The sequence below is a fragment of the Empidonax traillii genome, unplaced genomic scaffold (genome assembly GCF_003031625.1).
Source record: "Empidonax traillii isolate 1590-97213 ecotype Southwest subspecies unplaced genomic scaffold, ASM303162v1 scaffold434:size946695, whole genome shotgun sequence".
Taxonomy (NCBI): domain Eukaryota; kingdom Metazoa; phylum Chordata; class Aves; order Passeriformes; family Tyrannidae; genus Empidonax; species Empidonax traillii.
In genome coordinates this window covers 39194-62501 of record NW_020955627.1, presented here as the reverse complement: position 1 = coordinate 62501, position 23308 = coordinate 39194, and the positions used below count along the sequence as shown (strand labels likewise).

General features: G+C 46.7%; 1 protein-coding gene across 2 annotated transcripts in view; it reads right to left on the bottom strand.

The window, feature by feature from the left end:
• Window positions 1–675: 675 nt before the first annotated feature.
• LOC114062777 (sodium- and chloride-dependent betaine transporter-like) overlaps window positions 676–23308 on the bottom strand; it is a 36593-nt gene continuing 13960 nt past the window's right edge. For both annotated transcript variants that reach the window (XM_027894615.1, XM_027894616.1), the window contains 11 exons: window positions 22038–22125; window positions 20312–20444; window positions 17335–17469; window positions 15235–15338; window positions 13624–13748; window positions 13288–13400; window positions 12407–12544; window positions 11029–11131; window positions 4803–4903; window positions 3548–3718; window positions 676–1060 (listed from right to left, as the gene is read on the bottom strand). In XM_027894615.1, the coding sequence (XP_027750416.1) occupies window positions 917–1060; window positions 3548–3718; window positions 4803–4903; window positions 11029–11131; window positions 12407–12544; window positions 13288–13400; window positions 13624–13748; window positions 15235–15338; window positions 17335–17469; window positions 20312–20444; window positions 22038–22125 (1355 nt within the window). In that variant the 3' untranslated portion in view covers window positions 676–916. The remainder of the gene's footprint in view (window positions 1061–3547; window positions 3719–4802; window positions 4904–11028; window positions 11132–12406; window positions 12545–13287; window positions 13401–13623; window positions 13749–15234; window positions 15339–17334; window positions 17470–20311; window positions 20445–22037; window positions 22126–23308) is intronic.

Here is a 23308-nt window from a genome sequence, read left to right as displayed (position 1 = left end):
CTTCATTAATTCCTCTACAAAATTTCCCAGGAGTGCAGTTAAATTTGTGGGCGTGCAGTCTCCAGGGTCTGATTTCTCCCATCTCTGCTGCAGTTCTTTTTTTTCCCTATATTTTTTTTTATTTTATTTTTTACCAGCTGCTCTGAGACTTTTCTTTCACTCCATGAATTTTCTGAAAGAATTGTCAAATATTCATCGGTTTCACTCTCGGATGCGTTTTTACTAGTCCGTGTAGTTTTGACCAAGAGCAAGTCCCCTAGGTAATTATTCCTCACCCACTTTCCAGCCTGAGACTGCCTTGAGATCCATCATGAACAACCATGATTATATCAAGCTCCCTGTCACTCTCTTCCCTTTCAGCGACAACTAAAGCTGTAACTACTAACACTGCATCCTCCTTTTTGTCATTGGCTGTATTTTCCTTCCTCCCTCATACATAGGTGACCTAGCAATGCATTTTCTTTTTCATCCTCCAGCTTCTTATGTACTTCTGAACCAACTTACTTATTTCCTGCACCAACACTAACATTTTGTCCTTTTGCATCCCTCGCTTGGTTCCTTCATACCTTTACTCTCTTCTTTCTCTCTCCACTGTGGTTTCTTTTCCTCCTCCCAACATTAATGCACCTTTTGCACCCTTTTTAATTTTTTTTTTTTTTTTTTTTTTTTTTTTTTTTTTTTTTTTTTTTTTTGGTTATTGTGTTGTTATTCTCTTCCAAAACAGTGTCAGTGTCAGTACTGAAGGACACTTCTAATAAAAGTGTGCTGCAGTCTCCCCAGCTACTGGCAGGACAGAGTTGTCCCCAGGGTGTCAAAAGAAATACTGTCCCCAGTGGGCGCAACCGTCTGGTTTGAAGGAGAGGGTGTCCCAGATGCTTCTGTCTCAGACGTGAAGGAAAGAGCAAATCAGTCTGCCTCAGAAGTGGGTTTCTCTCTCTGTGATGCTGAGCACCTCCTGGATCGGAGGAGACCATCCCCGGCGCCTCAGTTCGGACAGCCCCGCCATGTGCTTCTTCGGCTGCGGCAGATCCTCTGCCGGGGAAATCAGCTGCATCAGCCGCTGCAGAGAGGAAGTCTCTATTAAGGTGATAAACAAACTGACAGCCAATAGTGATCCACAACCATTGCTAGGGGCAAAGGCATCTTAGAGAGCCACTGCTCCCAGCTCCCTGCTCCTCTCCCTCTAAACGGCTGTGAATTTCTGGTGTTACTCATCTGACTTTTGAAGTCCCTCTTGTGCCACAGACACCTTCCTGAGCTCCTGATCTCCTCCCAGAGCCAAATAACCCTCGGTGTCTTGCAGCTACCTGCCAGGCTCCATGGGACAGTGTATCATTTCCCTGATGAAAGCTGGCTTTCACAGCTACTAGCACGCTCCTCCCTTGCAGAGTGCATCCCAGCACAGCAGCCAATTCATCCATGACTCGTTGGATTAATTTTAGTGCTCCCACTCCTTGTGAAGTGCCTGCCAGAATCATGGATTTTGTGCATTTATTCAAAACTATTTGCCCCATGATTTCTGAAATTGACCTTGGTCTGCAGCTGCTTTGTGAGCAGTTCATTGTGAATTTTCAGTCCTTGGAGTTTGAGCTGCCTTAATCAGACACATTAGGAAACAATATTTGTGTTTCTTGGTCGGTCAAGTGTAACAAGAGGCATCAGTTTGTTGCAGTGACTGATCATAATTATCAATTACAAACTTGCTTTCAGTGAGTGTTTTGCAATATTCAGCTGAAAGGCGCTGTTCCTGGAAGCATCTATACCAGGAAATTATTTCACTACATTTCTGGGGTGTGTCTGGAAAAAGAGAACAGGTATATTTTGGGAAGACTTGTTTTCAAAACAGGTGTGAGTATTCCAGGAGGTATCATGTGGTTGGCTTTGAATCTGCCCTGAATCAGCCCAGGTTTAGCAGCCGATTCTTTCCCACATACCTAAATCCCATCTGTGGAAGTTTCCTCATACTAATTTAACTGAGGGGTCCCTGGAAATTACAAATAATATCATTTAAACTAGGGCAAACAGAAAAAAAAAACATCTGAAATGGGCCAAATCATTCGTCGGGAGTGCTCTGCAATAAGCATTAACATTACTCAGAGCAGCACTTCTGTCCAAGAGCCTGAAGCACTTTGCCACTGGTGAGAGATATTGCTTGTTTACCAGGCACGACACGTGGGCAGTTACCTCACTGACATCTCCATGTCCTCATTTAGACATATAAAGCCCCTGAGCCGTGGGGACTCAGGTATGTCAGCCACCCAGACAAACTCTTCAAACCAGCCAAGGGAAAAGACAGATGCATCGCTGCTAAAGGGCTCAGAGCACAGGAGAGGGCTGTAAGAGGCAGGACTAGAGGTCTCTAAACTTGGAGCAAATCATATCACAGCACCTTGGCAATAAGATTCACCTGCAGTTCCTCCTACTGCACAGTTCCCAGCTTTGTTCCAAACTCATAATCTCTTTATGTCTACCAACAGCAACCAGGAGTCCAGAGGGTCAAAGGCAGCTAAACAGAAACTATTTCAGAGCTTCATACTTCTCCTCTACCTTCCTGCCTGCATGGCTTATGCCCCTCTCAGTGTTTCACAGAAGACTTTGATTACCACCATTCCTGTCTGGGCCTTGCCCTGTATCTCTTCCTGAGCCTGGGACAGGCATTACCCAGCTCTGCCACAACTCTTGTTTCTCCCTGTTGACACATCTCCGAGACAGCAAATAAGAGCCCCTGTGGGTACAGATTCATCTTCCTTGAGACAATGGAGCCAACCAGAACATCCTGAGCCCAGCTCATCCCTGGATGTGATGGCAGGGCATGACCCCACAGTGTGACCATCACACCCTCACCACAGCCACAGGGATGCTCCCATTCCCGGTTCACCTGCTCCCTCTGCCCAACCCAACCCCCAACCAGCTGCAGTGAGGATGGGGAAGGACCAGAAGAGAAGTTGTGTAGAAATTTAGATGTTACTGTACATCACCCAGATCTTTCTTCGTGGGTCAGGTGAGGTGTCACCTCCATGACACCATCTCCCTAAATACAGTTTTTCCTAGGACAAGGACAAAGGTGCCTACAGTGAAAGAGGACAGGCTTGGGCATGGCACAGGGTAGACCTTTATAGCTCTATGAGCATGTCCTCTTTAATATCTCTGGGTAATTTCTTTTTTGAAAATAACATAATCCTGACCCAGGAATAAAAGGGACAAGTAAAAGCAAAACAGATCCTGGTTCTGCAGAGGGTTTACATTGCTACCTACTGTATATACTATATATACTATAAATATATAAATATGTATTGCACTGAGCATGGTGGTGCAACACCTCATGGAAGACTTTAGATATTTGATGGTCACCCTGGGAGCTGTGCTGAGGCACTTCAAGCTCTCCAAATTGCCAACAAGACCTACAGAACATTCTGGGGAAGGGCCACTCTCACCCTCCCTTGCCTTCTCACAGGAGAGATATGCCCTGTGAATCTTCCCTGGGGCCTTTCCATGAGCCACCTGGGGGAAGCAAGAGCAACATGTCCAGTGACCACAACACCAGTACCTGCTTCAGGGGTCCTTTGGTTTTCAGGAGGATGAAGATGGCATAGAGAGGAATACAGACCATGGAGGAGAGTGCCATCAGCCAGCCCAACACGTAGCCCCAGGCTGGGTATTCATAGGAATTGTTGTATTTCAAGGGTGTGTACTTGATCAGGGAAAACAGGAAGACGCCCTGAGGAGCAAATAACACAGACTTAGAGCAAATGGGAGCAGCCAAGCCCAGCAGCCTGGGCATCCCGCAAGCACCATCTGTGTGGCAGTGAGTGTCCTGTCTTGTATGAGCTAGCATGGACCTGGCTACTTGTGGTGAGCAGAGCTTGGTGTGTGTTGGCTGCACAGGAAGTTACCTGTGAGCCAGGACCAGGCATCTCCCCAGTGTAAAGCCTTCAGGCTTCCTAGGAGTTCAGTGTAAGCAAAGCTGGCAGCAACTTTGAGGGTCCAGCAACATTGAGACAGCAATTTATTCATATCATAGCCAGGAATTGTTGTTCTCCCTGGCAGAAGCCCTCCTGAAGTACCACGTGTGGGCACAGATTTACCCCTCCCAGGGCTCTCTAGCTACAGAGCTTTCAAATGATTTGTGCTGGCTCAGGCTTAGTCTGAAAATTTCCCTGATCTTTCTCCTCCTGCTGGAGCCTAAGGATGAAGGACTAGGAATATTTTGTAAGTTGTAGCTACAGATCCCATCTGTGTTCCCACTGAGGTCAAAGAAAACAACTTTCAACATCAGATGTAGGAGCAGAATTTGGCTCAGAATTCCTGTAAAAGTCAGTGGAGCAAGACTGGACATAAATTTAAAACAGGCAAGAACTTGTCTGACTTTGGGTGCATTGTCTTTAAACACAGTCACAAAAGTTTTACAAGTGGTTTAATAACACAGAAAGTTGTGGAAAGACATTTCCAAACCACAGTCAATCCTAGGAACACAGGCTGAAGCAAGTGTTTCAGAATAGGGTAATTCTCAGTAGTCTTCTATTCAAAAGTAATTTGACCAAACCTCTCCAGTCTTTTTGGATATATTTCCCTTTGCCTTCACAGTAAACAAAGCAGCTTTTGGGGCTCAGTTAATTGTCCAGGAAAAACATAAGGCTTTACTTTACAAAGGAAAAAAAATAGCCACCTCAGCTGTGGACAAGCTTCTGCTTCTCCACAGCAGTTTGAAAAAATTACAGCAGCACCTTGGAGACAAATCAACCTTTTTTACTGGGAACTCAGGGACCCAGAGTGACATACCACGTGGCCATAATAGCACTCACCAAGCACAGACCCGGGGTGAACACCAACCAGCAGATCTTGATCAGGGGCCATGGCCGGAAACCAATCATGTCCTCAACGTTGTCGTAGAAGCGGTCGGCACCTTGGCCAGCAACCATCACAGAGATAAAGTCAGAGGTCAGATCACTCTTGTTTCCTCCAACCACTATTCACATCAGATCCCAACTTCCTCTATCCTCAGGGTTTACTCCTGGTAAAAACATGGCTATCCTAATAATAGAACAGCAGGTGGTGGGCCTTTCTGGTGCTGAAAAGGCCCATCTATGGCTAAATAGAGATGGAGGTTTTTTACTTCATATATAAGTTGACAGAAAGATTGACATGGAAGAAAAACACAGTCCCTCAGAGAGCAGCAGCTGTAAGTGGTAAAAGGCAGTCCCTGTACTGGTAAGGACTGGCATGAGGAAAGGAAAGGTGTCTGGTCTATAGATCAGCAAGGAAAAGTTCTTGCAGGTTGAGCACGTGGGATTGCATGAGTCCAGAGTGCTAAAAGAAACAAAGAGAGTGGGGAGCACCTAACAAAAACCTCTGTTTGTAATCAGATATGCTGCTATGCCTGTCAAGATTCCCCCCAGAGTTGGACTAGACTGCTGTCATCAAGAGCCTACCTCCCACAGAACACTTAATTTTTGGCATAAACTGGCAATCCAAACTCTTCCAGAAACCAAACCTTCCACCTGCAAGTGCTGCTGTACTGTCCAGTGAGAGCTGTCCAGTGGGAGTTGTCCAGAGGGTGCCTGATCTCCTTTTTCTCTACTCATTAATTTCACTTACTGGATTATTTTTTTCATTCAGAGTATGTGGGACCCACCCAAACCTCAAGATGCACTGGTGTGGGATATATCTATGAAAAGCATCTAAAAGTCCTGTCGCTGGCTGGATTCTAACCATTGACTCTTCCCAGCCCAAGGCACAAAGAGGAAACGTATGAAATGTCATATGGAGGCAACAACATAATGCAGATGGACTTCAGCAGACCCTGTAATAAGCTCTAGGACATCTTCAAGGATCAAGAGCCTAATGTTGGCCAGAAAGAGATTTAAAATGAAGAAAAATCAAAAAGTCATTCATAAGATTGATAAGATACCCTAACACCTTCATAAACAGAACTAACCAGAGATATTATACCAAACTGCCTCTAGTAAAATAAGACAACAATATTAGACAAAAAAAATGGAGACAGTCTATCCAGAAAATGGGTTACCAGTTAAGCAGCTCTAGGATGAAATAATAGCATATTTGTCTTATTAAAGTTTTATCACAGTGCTTAGTTGATAAAGAAGGATTCTGCTTTTGGGGGTTTTCATCCACCTGTGAACTCATAGCCACGCCCCAGTTCTCAACTGCAAGCGCAATGAGACCTTGCTTTTTTCCATCTTAACACCAGAAGGCTGGACTGGGCAAAATATGTACCTAGAGAACTGGCCACACTTCTGAGGGTTTGGGGTTTGGTGAGTTTTATTTTGGTTTGAGGCTTTTATGTCTCAGATTAAAATTCCCATATTATGTTTTCTTTAAATATATTTTTCTACAAAAGCATATTATGTGTGTTTTTCTATTTTTTTGTAATTCTTTGCATTATTTTCTATATCCCATGACTAATGCTAGCAGAAAATCTCTTTTAAACCCCACTTTTTGAAGTATTTAGACTGGAGGGGGTAGTTCTTTGAACACCTCATGGTGTTGAGTTCGTGAGTTAACAAGTAGCCTCAAGCAAAGACAACAAGCTGTGGCATATCAAGGGACATAAAACCTTGTGTGGGAGCCCAGCCTACACCAGAGAACCTCCAAGCTGTAAATATCATGAGGCTTCAGATATCATTTCTAAAAATATACTGGGGATGAAAGGAGATGGTATATAAAACTTATTTTGCCAAAAAGCTGAAACTATCTACAGGGTGAAAAAAAAAAAAAAAAAAAGGAGATATAAATGGCGTGAATTGCAGTTTAGAATATGAGCATAGCACAGTGTCTTACTCCGTATAGTGTTTCCACAGAAACACACTGTGATGTCATAAGGGACAGATAAATTAATTAGTATAACAACTTTGTGGCAGATAAAACCTCCCTTCAAATTTAGATGTAGGATCTAGTCAAAGAGATATATCAACTAAAGAAATAAAAAAGTACCAAGCAAAAAGAACACAAACACATCCATCCTCCACCAAGACAACAATCCAAAACTAAAGTTGTTAGTTACAATGCACCTCCACCTGTCCTTATCTCTGTGCAACCATCAGGTCCTGCATTTCTGTGGCCACTGTGGCAGTCAGTGGGTGATGTGGTGAAATGCAATGGAGACTGACATGAACATTCTCAGGAAGTATATGACAGGAGGTTTTATATATTCTGAGTGTCACAGGCAGAGGAAAAAGTAATTAAACTTAAGAAGTCATCAGTTCAGTCATTCAACATTGCCTTTGCAAGCAAATTAGAAGCTGAAGGACATGTGCTGGAGCAATGTGCCCTTCCTTCCCGGCATATTAGAAGGATTAGATAAAGCTCCTGCAAAGAAAGCCATGAAGACTTCCCCAAAGAGATTTTTGTTGGAAAGAACAAAGAGGTTTGCTGCCATCTGCAATATCCCTAGACAAGGAAGAATGGTAAGCAGGCACCAGACAGTTAACCGTGCATGCTGGTACCACTTTTCTTGGGCTGATCAATCCCACATACCTTCAAAGTGGTTGCATGTTTTTCTGACAAATCATGTAATTTTGCTACATAAATTCACAGGAATAAATTTCACATGGAGATTCGCTTATCTCTTGTCCTTATGGAGCCCATCTCACTTTATGTAGCTTATAACAACTGCAAGCGAGACTCAAACTGAAAGGGACAAAGATTTAATTTTATTTTTGCAAGATCCAAAAAACAGTGAGTTTCACATGTCTCCTAGTTTGGAATCTATGAGAAATGCCTCCCTGTCTTTTCTTCCAATCTGTGTTTATTTGCATTCATCTATATCAAACTCCATCCACAACATTTCAATGGGTGATAACCCTGACTCCATGCCATGGTGCTAAGCTTGTATCTGCTCCTTCTCTGTCTCAAACCTGAAGCATCAACACCTGCAACAAACCTGTGCAAAGAGCCAAAAACGGAGGTCTTGTGGCACTGCAACCACTGCAGATCCTCTGGGTACCAGGTGCACAGAGCAGACCCCTTACTGGCCATAAATAAGGCATGTAAGGTTGCCAGTGCATCTGAGAGGATCAGGCACATAGAGCCAGGGCAAACCGACAGGCAGCAACCAGGCAAAAGGAGGCTGCTGCTTCTGGAAGCCACGCTGCATGTGAGCAACAGAGTCAGAGAGAGATTTATCACAGCAAAACATAGGTTTGCCCTGGGGCCGCCCACAGGTACCCGCTGGCATCAGTTTGCTTTAGCTTTGTAAACGATCCTAATGATTTTAACCCTGCCTGTCCTGTAGTGATTGAAGCCCTTGCTTTCCCCTGGAACAGCTAATCCTAATGGGCATGCTGTGACTGCCTGGAAAACACCATGTCTGCAGCACATTTTGGTAGCATTATGTTGTGAATCCCAGTGCTCAAAACACAAGCCTGCTTACAGAAGGGCTGCTTGTCCCAAAGTGGAAGGGAGAGAGGAGGAGGAGGGGCACAGAGGGGACCAAAATCCCTCCAGCACTCCTCTCTAGGGAACACGACCAGCAGGTCCGATACTGCACGATCTTTTCATAAGCAGAGAGCAGCACACGAGGAAATCCTCAGATCTTCGAGAGAGCAGCTGCCTGGCAGCAGAGGGAAGCTGCCAAGTGGTAGGTGGTTGGCATATGTGCTGGGAGAGGGGAAACTCAGAACGCATATTTGTGTTAGCAGAAATGTTGTAATTCTTCACAGTGTAAGCAAGAGGCTCAGCCCTGCCAATTGTGAGGCTGGGGAAAAAACCACAACTTTAATCAGCACCAGGCACTTTTTTTTTTTCTGTTAAAATGCCTCACCTTAGCTCTCTGACTACATTTTGGATGAGAATCTTCCCAATGGATGCAAAGCAGAACATCAAGAGGGTAAAATCATGCAAATCCCACTGTATCGAATGATACTGTTTCCCTTTGAGGCTGCTGGGGCAGCACCATCTCTCCTGCTACTCATTGTCTGCCATTGCTTCTCTCCATGGGTCATCAGAAAAGGCACGTGGCCTCTGTGGCTGTAAAAGGCCAGGGGCGCTGCATTCATTAAACCATAATTCAGTTCAATGAATTAACCTAGCACAGTGTGATGATGAAGCCCTGCTACAGATGGATGGGGATCTCCCTGTCCCTATAAATCCCAGAAGGACTGGGCAGAAGCTGCCTCTAAACTAAAATCTGGCCAGGTTCTGGTATTTCAAGCTGTCAGGTGAGTGTCCCTTGCAGGATGTCTCTCTAAAATAAATCATTCTTATAAATCTGCTTCTCTTGTATTCCCTGGAGGTCAAATCCAAGCAACTGGATCAGCTACCATTTCAGGAAGACAGGAGTTCATCCAGACTAGCACTTGGCTCCTGCTCTACTTACAGCATTTGAAGAAACTGATAACCCCTTCATCAGCACCTGCACTGCAGCCAATGCAACCTCTACAAAACTGTGAGCACCAAAGAGAGCTCACAGGAAATGACTGTCCATAATGAGGCAAAGGTGCCCCCAAATGAAATCGGCAGGTGCCAGATTTAAAACACGCAAAGAGAGTGACTCCTCACACAACACCTAAGCAAGCCATGGAACTTCTTGCTGCAGCATTTTGTGGATGATAAATGCTTAACCAAGTCAATCAGGAAAATTAACAAAAGAGAAATAAATAGATTTCTCTTCTGTCTGTGGAAATCTTGGGGCAACAAGCTGAGTATTGCACCTGACTCTAGGACCCTCAGCACAAGAAAGAGATAGACCTGTCACAGTGGGTCCAGAGAGGGACCATGGAAATGATCCGAAGGTGGAAGCACCTCTCCTATGAAGGCAGGCTGAGAGAGCCTGTTCAGCCTGGAAAAGAGAAAGCTCAGGGAGACCTTGTTGCAGCTTTTCAATATATAAAGGTGGCTTATAGTGACGTGACAAGGGTTAACAATTTTAAATTGAAAGAGGATAGATTTACAGAGGATATAAGGAAGAAATTTCTCACTCTGAAGGTGCTGAGACACTGGAAATTGTTGTCCAGAGAGGTTGTGGATGCCCTATCATTACAAATATCCAAGGCCAGGTTGGACAGGGCATTGAGCAGCCTGGTCTAGTGGAAAGTGGCAGGGAGGTTGGATTAGATGACCTTCCAATAATAAGTTGTTAAAAGCTGGAAGAACATTCACAGAAAGTATAACTCCTAATTTTTCTTCTATTGTATTCCTCCACGATCATCCACTCCCGACCATTAAGACACAACATGATGCTGTGCTTGCAGTCTTTTCCCTAGGTTAGGGTGGCAGTGCCACTTGAAGTAATTGGAACCAGCAGACGTGTGACTGTGGGATGTTGAGGGTCTGGTCTAAGCTGGCATCTGCTATGGCTTTGCATGATCCTTACAAGTACCAAGATGATGTAGCTCCACAAAGCTAAGGAGAGAGAGCAGCTTCCCTGTATCAGGGAATCAGACCCTGAATCAGCCCAAAAACCATCAACCTCGACACAAGCTTCAAGGAGATGAACTGAGTGCCCAGGAAGAGATCTCCTGCAGGATATCAGAGTATATACTCTTCTTACTGCACATACTAACAAGCAGTTTGTTTTTTCCTCATAGTTTGGTGGGCTCAGTTTAATCCTGCTCCTGAGTAGTTTAGTTACAGTCTTCACTTAGAGCCAAAGCAGTCCCTCCTTTTTTGGGGGGGGATTGCCATCTCAGCCTCTGCAAACAGGAAGCATGTATCATCACAGAAGTGACACACGGCAGGTCTGCATCCTGCATTTTGTGTTAAATTAACTGATAGGACTAAACTAAACTCACAGTGTAAGCAGACAGTGACAGACACCAAAGAACAGCAGTCAATCCACTATAGCTGATTTTCTAATTCAACACGAGGCACCTACAGAGAAGGAAAAAACATTCCTACTCTAAAGACAGAGCAATTAATAAATGTTGCAAGGAAACACAGTGAAAACCAGACAAGAAAGAGGGTAATTACAGCATTTTTTTGCCCCCTGAGGATCTTTTCTATCCATTCCCACTTCTCAACCCCCATTCTTGCCTTGAGAAAGAGCAACACAGATTTTTGTCCTCCACTTACCATACACCCATCCTATACAGATGACTTCAAAAACAGACAGGAAGAGCAGGCATGTGCCACTGGCAGCATAGTAGTCAAAGAGTTGGAAGATGTACATGCCACCCTGTTGAAGCGGTAGAAAAGAGAGAGCCATTGAAAGACTACTCAATGTCAGGGAAAAATGAGTGAGGCAAGCAGAAGAATAGCAGCAGAAACACTGAGCCTAGAGCAGGTGGGAGGAAAGACTTTTTTGGGGCTGCCCCCACTCTGTCCCAAAAAGGCAGTCAGGCCTGGTGGCAGGAGAGTATTTAATGCTCATTTTATGATCCTGCTGGGATAGACTGGCTTCTAAGTTCATAGGAGCAGAAGCCAACTTGTTTGTTTTAAATCAGTGAGCAAGTTTCCAGGATTATTTCAAAATATCATGTGCAGAACTTTGCACCCCAAAACCTGAGATACTGAGCACCAGGATATTCAGGTACCTCATTTTATCTGCATCCAGCTTTACATACTGCTCAAGGTCCAAGCTCCGCAGTGGCAGGGACATGTGGCTTCCCTCCTGCCTCTGCCTTTGAGCTGAGCCCTGAGGAGTTGCCATCAGCTACCTCTACAGGCTACTGGATGATTTTCAAGCCCCTCCAAGTCAAGCAGATGCTTTCAAATAATGCTGAAGGGCTCTAGACACGCAGTTTTATTCAAATCAGTTGCAGTGGGAATTGCCTTCAGCAGATCCTTAGCCAGGATCCTGTTGGAGGATCATTCATCAGTGCCTAAGGAGTTTAGCAGGAATTAGCTGACACTACAGAGCACATGGAGGCAGCACGGAGGAGGGTTAAGACCCCCATCCAAGCATGTGGTATGCACACAGAGCACAGCACAGCACAACACTCTGCAGGAAGGGGTGTTTGACTATCAGCTGCAGAGCAGTGTGAACACCGTGCACATACTGACACAGTTCTGCTCCTTCTGGTCCCAGGGATCACAGACTTCCCACGGGCTCAGGCAGGGTTACGCTGCAGCCATTACTCCCAGGTTCCCCTCCCACTGCTCTGCTTTGTGTGGAAAGCAGCCAGCAAAAGATCACTGCCCTTAGAAGAGCTTGTTTTCAAAGAGCTCAGCTTGTTTTAGCCATCAGGTCTGGTATTTGCACAAAGCTGTGTGTCAAGTAGCTTCTCCGGGCTGTGGGACCGTCTCTCTGGAAGGCTCAGTTTTGCAGAGAGTGCATCAGCATCACACAGGGTCAAGAGCAGCACTGGCTGTGAGAGACACCAGCTAATGCATTAGAAATGGATAATTAACAGCAGCAAAGACGAGCTTGCTGTCTCTGCCCAGACCTCCAGAGCTGTGTAGCAGGGGTTTTGGTGCTCAGTTGTATAACACAGCTATACTCCTTTCTTACCTCAGTGATCAGCAGCAGTCCCAGCAGGTAGCATACGACTGCAATGGCCAGGATCAGCAGTTCCCGGCGCCCCTTCTTCCGAAACACTCCTGGGAACATGTCAATAATAGCTGTCACCATGCTTTCCACACAGACGAACTGCAGAAGAAAATAGGTAAGAAAAATCACTGTCTCTCCTTCCCCAGGCACACACTTCCTCTCCCCGTCCTTTTTTGCCTCCCGCCACCCAAATCCTTGGGTTTTTTTTTCCCTTTTTATCTGTCTTGCTTCCACCAAGGGCCAGCAGAAACAGAGGAAGAAGGCCTGATTCTCCAGGTACAGGGGCTGAGGTGCTGCAGAGCCTGAGCAGAGCACCCTGCCTGGCAGACATGCCAGGACACCCCGCTGCATCCCTCATCTCAGCATGCCAGGGTTGCACACTGTGCTCTGCAGAGAGCTCTGCTGGAGTTTGCTCCTGGCATAACAGGGATGTGAGATGGTAAGAGATGGGCACACCAGTGAGAAGAGGACACTGGGATTGCTCTACTGGGATGCAGCTGGGAGAAAACAGCCCCATTCCCCCTCTCCCAGACTGCCCTGCTCTGTGCTGGGCCTCCCTCTGTTGAGTGCACAGTTTTGATGGGAAGGGATGTAGCTGGGACATCCTCACATACACACAGGGAGGAGGATACTAAACATAGATGCCAACCCGTGTTACCACTGGCCTGTCATTGGCCCTGGTTCTGAGCTCCCTCAATGTGCAAGTGCTGTGTACAAGGCAGAGAACACATGGATGGTACCAGCAAGGCACAAACCCACCTTATACTTCACAATGACCGTGGGGAGTGCTCAGGGTGGGGACAGGCATCTGGGTGTTAGATGAGATGGGGTGTTCGCTGTACCTGGCTGTCCAGTCCCAAGAAGATCAGCATGAGGAAGAAGAGGCAGGACCAGAGCTGAGACGCAGGCATCATTGTTACTGCTGTTGGATACGCTATGAAAGCCAGGCCAGGACCTGCCAACAGACCACACACAGGATGACCACATCTGCCCCCCACACCATCACCTGCCACCACCGCCCTGCAGCACAGAGTAAGCTCACATATTTCTTCAAAGTTTGTATCACCATGGCTTCTTGCCCATACAGGGCTGAAAGTTTTGTCATGGAGCACTGGTCCTGCAGACCTTTCTGCAGACTCCCATAAGCAACAGAGGATGTAGATGTTATCTGATGTTACCTGATTCAGCCACTTCTGCAATGGGTACGCCCTGCTCTCGAGCCATGAAGCCCAGCACTGAGAAAATGGCAAAGCCAGCAACGAAGCTGGTGGCACTGTTCAGGAAGCAGAGCATGACGCAGTCCCTGCAGGGAGGAGACCAGAGAGAAACTGGTGTTTCCTGCTGCAGAATGGTTCCACTTGGGATCGTGTCAGTACTCAGCTTCCCCAGTCGGGCAGCATTAAACAAGAAACAGCAATTTTGTTTTTGAACTCCCTCAGAAGCAAAAAGCTCTGAGGGCAAAGCCAGCCAGCCTACCTTGTGCTTCACTGAATGTGGCACAGAGAATGAGGCACCACCAGTGGTTTGTGAATAGGATGACACAATGATATACACAGGGACATGGCAACAAAAAGATGACAAGAGTCAAGAGAATAAGAAAAATAATAGAGAAAGTGGGGAAAAGAGCAAATTAGAAGAGGGAAGAGGTTGCAAAAGTAAACACAGGCAAGAAAGAGGAGCATCTGAAAGCATGAACACATACAGGTTTCAGCAGTTCTGGTAAACAAGGGTTAATGGGCTAATAAAAATCCTCACCTGATAAGAACTGTGTCTACACTGTCTTTATTAACTATATTCAATGGAGGCTGCAATGTGCTATGCTCTTTGTCCTGAAACTCCTGTGCACTTGCTCCCTGCAAAAATGGGGCACCAGACAGAGCTGGTTGGGCTGGAAGCCCCACACCCCAGGGTCCTGCCTGGGCAGCTGCCAGAGCTGAACCGACAGCATCAGCTACTATGGGGCAGTGTGGACACCCAACACATTTGGACCACCCAGAGCTAAACTGCCAGTGCAAAGCACCTAAGGAATTAGAGGAAGGCATCATTGGTGACAGGTACAATCCAGGAGAGACAGAGGAAAGTATTAACTGCCCAACCAACGGCCGTGGCAGCACCTACTGAAGAACAGAAGGAGGGATAATTGGAGTCTCCCAAGTACAATTCCATTTTCCTATTTGTGCTGAACCAATACATGAAGGAAGAACAAAGCCCCTGCTTCTCGGGGCTCTGTAGAAGGTGTCAAAAGTGCTCCACTGAGCCCCACGTCAGGCCATGGATAAAATAGATATGTAATCCAAGGGCATGGAGAAGGCCAGACAGACTTGATTAATCTCCTTGATAGGGTCAAAACGCCACTGGCAGTACATTACCCTGATGGCAGTAAAGCACTGAAATCAGGGGGCCCTGCCATCCTCGTTGTACCACCTCCCCTGCCTAGCAAGTGAAGGCAGAGCTGGCTGTGCCATCCCTGCCCACTCACCTAGTCAAAATAGATGGTGGTGTCTGCACAGTGGCTGGAGACACTCTCCATTTTCATTCCTCTCCCTCCTCCAAAATCCCGTTTCCAAGCTGACTCGTGCAGGAGAGAACAATTAAAGTCACTTTCTGGAGTTCCTCTGTTCCCTCAGCCACTGTCCATCCCTGTGCTGAGTCCTCTGCAGCCCCTGTGTTCTGAGCAGCTCCCTAGTCAAAGCAGCATGACCCGAGGTCTCCCCCAGCTGCCTCTGATGCAGCTCTGTGCTTTTTGATCAAATCTCCAGAAGGATACAAGAAGTTTAAGCTCCCCTTACCTGTAACAGTTGTTGGTGTATTTGTTGTAGCTGCCCAGAGCTGTCAGACATCCCTGGCAGATGGCATAAGAGAAGAGTATTTGAGTGCCTGCATCCATCCAGACCTGGAACAGAGAAGGTCAGTGGTCACCAGACATGGCAATAACAAAACTAAATGGCTGTTGACCTGCCAACAACAACTCCTCCAGTCATGGGGAACAAACCCTGTGAGACAGAGAGGGAATAAGTGAATGTAGAAACTGGGATGCCTATCTGGGAAAAATGAGATACCAGTCTGGAAATTCTCTAGGAAAAGTCTTCTGAGAGGGCCATATTTTTGCATCCCACTCAAGGTGACATCACTTTACCATCCTGCACCTTTGCATTCAGGGTTGAGGTGGCACCCCTGATGGCATGGCTCCAGCAGAAGCTGACACTTTTGGAATTTGTGATCCTTCCGTGTCCCAGGGTTCGCAGAGCCACTGGTGAGTCACCCCAAATGAGTGTGTGATCAACAGTCAGTGTACTGCTTTCCCTGCTCCCTAATCTAGTTTCCAGCATCCCTGAGTGCAGGGTGAAGGGTAGAAAACTTCCGAGCTGAGAGATTCTAGGCCAGTGGGCTGTCACACACCCAGGTTCCCCCTTGCTCTGGCACTGCCTGGGAAAAGCTGAGTAGGCTTCACCACTGCTCCAGCCTTCTCCTCTGTGGAGGTACTGACCTGTGGGCTGAGCTGCAGCTCTGCTCCCAGGCCCTCCCCGGGAGAGCCCTGGCAGATGTAACCTTCAAAGAATCCCAGCCCAGGCATTGCTGCCTAAATTCACACAGATTTCTCATGGAAAGGCATGGAAAGGCAAGTACACAGCAGCCCACTTTAACCAAAGCCCCACATTCTGCCACAACTCAGTAGCAGCATCTCACTCCTGCTATGCTGGGTTGCAGCAGCCTGGAAAGACCATGTCAGCTTTAGTTAGGCTGTGAAAGATAGGAAGTTCTCCAGGGAATAAGCTCTCGTCATGAATAAAACAAACTCAGCCCCAGTCACCCCATTGTTATTTATTTTGATATCAAAATACCATGTACGTTCAGTTGGCTTTTTTGCTTTCAGTGCACCACAGATTTTCTATTGACAATACACAGATGAATCTGAAAGCAATTTGGGGGGGACAGCAGTGGGTTTGGCAGCTGGGGCTTTAGGCATCTGGGAAGACATGTAAGGTCAACTGAGACTGTGGGCTAAGCCTGTTGCTTGGCTGCCTCCACAAAATGATTCAGCGGTGGAATAATTAGCAGCAAGTGTCATCTAAATGCTCTTCTGGGAGGGGGGTTGGCATTAACACCTCTGTGGGCATTGGTGAGCCCATGTGGGGAAGAGAAGCAACCTATTACTACAGAAAGGTGTGGGAGCAGGCGCCCCAGGGGATCCTCCAAGGGGGGGGCCCTGTGCAGCCCCCAAGGGTGCTGCCCACATCCTGCCAATTTGGGCTACCTTGCAGGTCCTGGGTTTGTCTGCACCGCCCTTTTTGTCATCTCTGACCCTATTTTTCATCTCTGGGTACATAATATCCTTTTTCCCAAGGTGGGGAAGATTTCCATGAGCTCCAGTGAGTGGTAGTAGGGATTGACCCTTTGGCCAGACCCTGATCCAGGCAGGTGGGGCCAGCCCCCAGGGCAGGTGAAGGGAACTTACTGCCCAGCTGGGGCACAGCCCATGTTACATGCCTGTGGTCTCTGCAAGCACAGGCACCCCACACTTCTTGGGAGGGCCCTGTTGGACCCAAACAAAGTGCTAACCAGGCCTGAGAAAAATGAAAAATGGTAGATTATATCCCTCTCCCCATCCCTTAATTATTTGCATTTAACAGTCAGGAAAACCATCTGTTACATGCTGAATATTTGATATACTCTTCTGGTTTTGCTGAGCCCATGAGTGGAAATGATCTAATATGCCCATATGGTGCAGATCACGAGCAGGGGGGCTAGATCCCTCTCAGCAATTTTAAGGATTCTTGTTCTTTAGTCTCCTTTCAGAGAAGACAGCTAGATGCTCAGCTAGCATCAGATCCAAAGGCCAGGGCACTGAAAACGTTCTCATAGCCAGCATTTGCTGACACTCCACCCACCTGCGGGTCTGCTAGCCTGGAAATGTCTGGCTTCAGGTAGAAGATGATCCCCTCGACAGCCCCTGGCAGCATGACTCCTCGCACCAGCAGGATGATGAGCATCACATATGGGAAGGTGGCGGTGAAGTAAACGACCTGCAGGCACAGGGAAACAAGAGGAGAGAGGGTCAGCAGGGAGGCAGTGCAGGCATCACCTCATCTCATCTCATCTGCAGGCCCACACCCCAGTAAATGTCCGTGGACTCTGCTGTTGGCTATTGCTGCTACTGCTTGCAAGGAGAGGGGTGGGAAAGAAATTAATCAAAGTTATGTCTCACTGGTGATTTGAGTAATCTACATTTTGTTCCTCATCCAAGACTCTGCCAGTGGTTTCTCTGCTTTGTTTTCTCTTCCCAGTCAGTGTAATTTTCCTGCTCTCCAGCTGTTCTCTTCATCTTTCTAGAGCTGCAGAAGAAACCCAGATCTCTTCCTGTCACTGAGTTTTAATGAGGAGATATTAAAATTGTCCTATGCATAGCAAGAGTTTTCCAAAAAAAATAGCAACTTTTACTGCCCCATTTGAGACACCTCTGAGGAGTCTCATTTCCAGGAGTGCTCATACATCAGTCTGATCCCTTCAATGCCTCTGAGTTCACACTTAAAAAATGGGGGCACCTCAAAGTCTTTAAAGAAAATGTAGACCATTACTTCTGTAATACTTTCCTTTCCCTTCTTCTTGTAGTGTGATGTAAATAAATACTACAGGAGAATTAATCATCACTAATCCATTGCCTAATGTAACATATTCTTTTTTTTCTATTTGTAAAATATTTGTGAGCAAGTTGTAACTTCCTAACATTTATTCATTACGAAAATTTAGCCAAGTAATATGAAGGTTTGTTTACTCTGTGGATTCATAGTGAGAGCCTAAAATGAAATTGTTTTTCTGCTTAGTGATAATTGGTTGAATAAGTGACAGTATGTGCTACTTTTGCTGTTCCTTGATTGAATGAGAATGCGAGCACTTTGGGCACAAGTATTAAAATCTACCTTCAGAAATCATTTCTGGTGAGCATTTATACACATCTACTGGATGTATAAGTAAAGGAAACATGGAGAGAACACAAAATTGGGCAAAATTAATGAAAGAAAGAGGCTTTTAAAGAAAATGAGTTTTCATGGAGTTTTTGAAATTATTTTCTTGAGGTCACAATTGTTTCTTTGAGTTTGGATTCCTTAAATAACAGAAGCAGAAACATAAGGGTCTGGCAGGGTTATCTGACTTAGAACAGTCTCTCAGGCATACACAGCCCCCTGTTTAATCTGCAACTGTTGAACGAAGTTATGCACCTACTCAGAATTCTTGGGTCTTCTCTACTGCATATCCTAATACACTGTCAGTAAAGAAAGAGAAGGAAGTAACTGAGTTTTTTGACAGTGCCCCTGTAACACAGAATTAGTACCTGCAGAGAAGACAACTGACCTGTTTGAGCTGTAGTGTATTTTGGGACAGAAAAACCCACCTGTGCTCTTGCACCACATCCATAACATCTTGCTGGCAAAAAGGAAGCCTTGTATCCTAAAACTTGTGATGGAAAAATCTTCTGTAATTTCAGTAAGACTATTCCAGCTACTGTGTGCACTCACTCTTTTCTCTCACTTTCTGGTCTGGTCTTGCCAAACGCCGTTGGCCCAACCAGCCTGACCAAACTTCTTTAGTTTTCTCCTTCTGCAGGGAAGGTTTTTGTACCAGGGGGGCACTACGTGAAGGAGAGACTCCGTAGGGAAAGCTGAAAGCTGAAGGGAACCTGGGTTGACTTAATTACACTGCCATGCAGATCAAACAGCCTCTCAAGATCCATTCTCCCAAGATCAGCATGATGCCTCTTGTGAAGATGGCAAACCAGGAGACATCAGGTATTTAAGGTTTAAAATGCAGAGCATTCCCTCTCCCCATAGAGGTGGAGTCTGGTACTCCCTCCTTGAGAAATGATGGACAACAGGTCAGCATCAGCAAGAGCTAGTCATCAGCAAGAAGTGGGAAAAATCTAATGAGCAAAGCAAGCTATTGTCTTGCTCTGCTAAAATGGGTGTCCAGTGCAGTTTTCAGGTGGCAGAAGGGATTTGACCCTGGAACACAGGTGTCCAGTGCTACAGGAAACACCTGCCAGTAGTAGAGATAGTGACTTGAAGGAAGCAATCTGCTGCAGAAACTGATTCCCCTTCCTTTGCCACTGGGACATCCACTGGATACCCACAAGACTCAACCATCATTAATAACCCACCCATCTCATTTCCCCCAGGGAGGAAAGTGGTCCTTGAGTAAGTCAAGGCCATGGCAGTGTCCTTAATACCCAGCCCAAGGCATAACACACTCATTCACTCCAGCAGGAAAACCAGTCTACCTGCTCTACAGGATCAACACGGGAAGGAAGCTTTGGCTCCAGCCTCACTAGCAAAATGAAGAAAGTGACCTTCTGAGCCAAAAAACACAGAGGCAGGGAGATGAAAAAGGACAGCACAAAGGCACTTCTCTCACTGCAAGTATTTTGCAGGATAAAGAAGTAGGAGAGATTAATTATCTATTCACTGATCTGTTTACAGGCAGCAGCTTGTCTGTTTTACTCAAGTGTTTAATTACTGCCAGGGATGGGAAGTTTGCCACTGCAGATTATCTTGTTAAAAACACCCCCAAGCCACACCAGGACAACACACTGGTGAGCAGAGGATTCCCAAGGGCACCTGGGGAGTATCCATCAGCCATTGTGGGTATCTCCAAGGGAAAAGGTTCCCCTCAGTTCTTTTCCCATTCTCTTCTTCCTGTTGGAGCTACTCTTTTGTTCTTCCTTTTAGGGGTCAAACACCACAGTATGGCCTCACCAAGTTTTAGGTTTGACTTTGGTACTTTGTCTCCTGCCTCTACTTCATGAAGAGGGAAAAGAGATTGGGGAAGAAATGTAAGATGGGTATGGACTGGGAGGATAATCTCCATTCCTACTTTGCCTGTGGACTTGACCCCTTTCCAGATGCAGAAGTAGCAGATGATCCACGCCAGCAGGAGACACAGAGCCAGCTCCCAGCGCACAGTGCCCAGTTTGTGAATACCATCCGTGAGCCCCAGGACTCGCTTCCTGCCAGTGGTCCAGGGACAGGGAGAGAAGCATTAACACTCAAGACCCAACTCAGTCAGACAGACCTTTCCCATATTACCTCATCCAAAGTCTTAGCAGACTGTCCACAATACATCTGCCCAGGGCTCCCAGCCATGTGAATCACCCCAGCTCTGCCTAGGGCTCCCCTCTCCATCATTCCTGCAGATGCTGCTCCACCATGCCTTGTAGCTGGCCCAAACTCTCCCACTCTCCAAACTCATGGTGCCATGCCCATTAGACCCAAGCTAACCAAAATCAACACCTGCTTCCCATTTTTCCCCCACCCTGGCAGATGCCCAGCAGAGACTACTCAACCCAAAGCAAGCCACCAATGCCATCATCACCCCAGACCATCACTCTTCCTCCCTCTATACTGCAGGCACCCTATATATAAGCATAAATGAACTTTATGATTCCCATGCTGTTCTTTCATCCTCCTTCCTTGAAGATGAACCATCGTGAAGGTGGGCCACACGAGAGCTCAGGACTGCAACTCATGCAGTCCCCAGGAGCCCAACCCCACACTTACAACTCCTCTGCACACCCTTCTTCAAACCAGTACCCTCAGGGTCCCCTTGCTCTCTCTGCAGAAAACCTGAACAACCCTATCAGAGGGGTCTCAGCTCTCGCTAAAAAGTGTGTGCAAAGAAGAGGGCAGGAGAGGGGGGCCAGCATTGTGCGGACTCTTTCTGCAACTGTGGGGGCTTATCATCTTCCATGTGCCCTGTGGTGGCTGCAACAGACAAAGGACACTCAACCCTTTCAGAGCCACTTAAGGACACTTAATTGGTGTGGAGGGGGGGTGGAAGGAGGCAAAACCAAGCAAACAAACAAACAAACAAAAAATCCCAACTGCTGAAGCTGAGTCCTTGACATCCCTCTTCTTTATGAGACCTTCCTCAGTAGAGTGTGGAGAGGTAGTGTGGCACCAGCAGCTGTTTCAACCTCTTTTTGGGACACTGTCTGGCCTTCTGCAAGACCCCTCCCTCAAACAATGCTTTATTGCCTCCAGTCCTGTGACCAGACCTCCTCAGATTCCTCCCTGGCGTCTAACAAATGCACCTCAAATCCCTACTCTCCAGGGATGATCCTGAGCAGCCTGAGGGACCACTTCCCATAGGCAGCAAGCAAGACAAGGTCAGAAGAAGGGATAAGGCAATTTGGTTCTTTCTGTTTCACCGTAGAAGACTGTTCAGTCTACCCTGGTCCCTCATGCCCACCTGCCAACAGTAGCCTGCAACACCCAGCACACGTATCCCCTGCTTCCAGCAAGTCCTCATCTGATTTTGGTGCCTCTTACGGTGGCCACACTTACCCAGGCACCTCAATGCCAGAGAACATGCCTGTGCATGTGTGCACATGAGCACCCTTGGGCAGGCACACTGTGGGGTGTACCCAGTCCTCATGCCCCTGGGCTCTGTGGCAATCTCCTTGGCAGCTCACTGTGCTCCCCATGTTCATGTGGCACCTTGCTTGATCCTACAGAGATGCACAGCCCACCTCCCAGACACTCCTAGAGCTGCAGCCTCTGGATGAGAGAGGAGCCTGAGCAGAGGGAAAGGGGTCACATACTCCCAAAACTCAATCATTGAGGAGGTGGCGTTCGCAGGCAAGGTCCTGTTGTCCAGGCTGGATCTATTCAGAATGTCCACACAGAGATCTACCAAAAGAAAAGGAAGCTGATGAGCCAGAAAAATTCTCAAAGGCTCCTCCACAGGGGATGCTCCTTCCCCTTTGTACCCTAACCCTCACTCTGGCAGCGCACAAACCCTTTACCCTGTGCTACAGAGCATCTCATTAAACTTTTGCATCTCCTTAAGCATCTCATTAAACTCTGGCTCTCCCCAGCTATGAATCCCAATCCAGCAGTAGCCAGAGGACTTCAGGAAAGGGAAAACGGAAGGAAAGAACAATTCCTTGCCAAATGGAAACCAGATGGCTGCAAAATATAGATTATTGAGGGGTAGCCACTATCAGTAGCCAGGATAGAAAATCCCATTCTCTTCCCACATCATGTACCATTCCCTGTCCACACATGCAGGCATATGTTCACACACACCACAGATGTTCCCTCCTGCCATCCCCAACTCTGTTACACAGCATGAAATTACTGAAAACAGAGGAGATACCATGCATCCAAGAAATGCACCTCACCTTGCACTTCACCAGCGAAAGACAATTCACTGGAAAAATAAAGAAGCCCAGATGTGCCTGGGAAGCTTTTGTCTGTTAAGATAACATCTGTGGCTTTCCTCACAAACATGCTGGAGGAGCTGAAGGAATCAGATCAGCTCTTTAAAAGGCTGGTTACCTCTGCTGGGATGAAGGGGCAGAGGAAGCTGTGAGTGAATGGCCCATGGGGTGGAAAAATTGAACGCATCCCAGAAACTGATCATCTGACAAAAGAAAAAGGGAGGGAACCGAGCTACTGCCAAGCAAAACAACCTGTTCAACGTGCTAAAAAAGTCCTGTCAAGGGCATGAGATCCATGAGGATTACTTCATATCTACCCCATCTTCCCAGTGCCTTGAGTAAAACCAAAGCCAGGTCTTCTCTGCTGGGTGCAGTTATATGAATCGTGGGCATGAGGAGATGAGACCCCTGGCCAATATGAAGGTATAGAGGCTGTATGGATGTGATTAAACCAGGAAAATAGTGCCCTCAGAGTTTTGTGTTAGTGGTTCCTTCACTTGGGGACCTGTACTGGCAAAATTCTCCAGTGCAGGCTTGGCCTGATGTAGCCAAAAGCTGAGTGTGCAGAGGAAACTCTTCAGGCATTGGCAGCAACTGTCCCAGTAACTCTGAAGGAGTGGAGTAGAGTAAGGGAACTGTAAGACAAATTG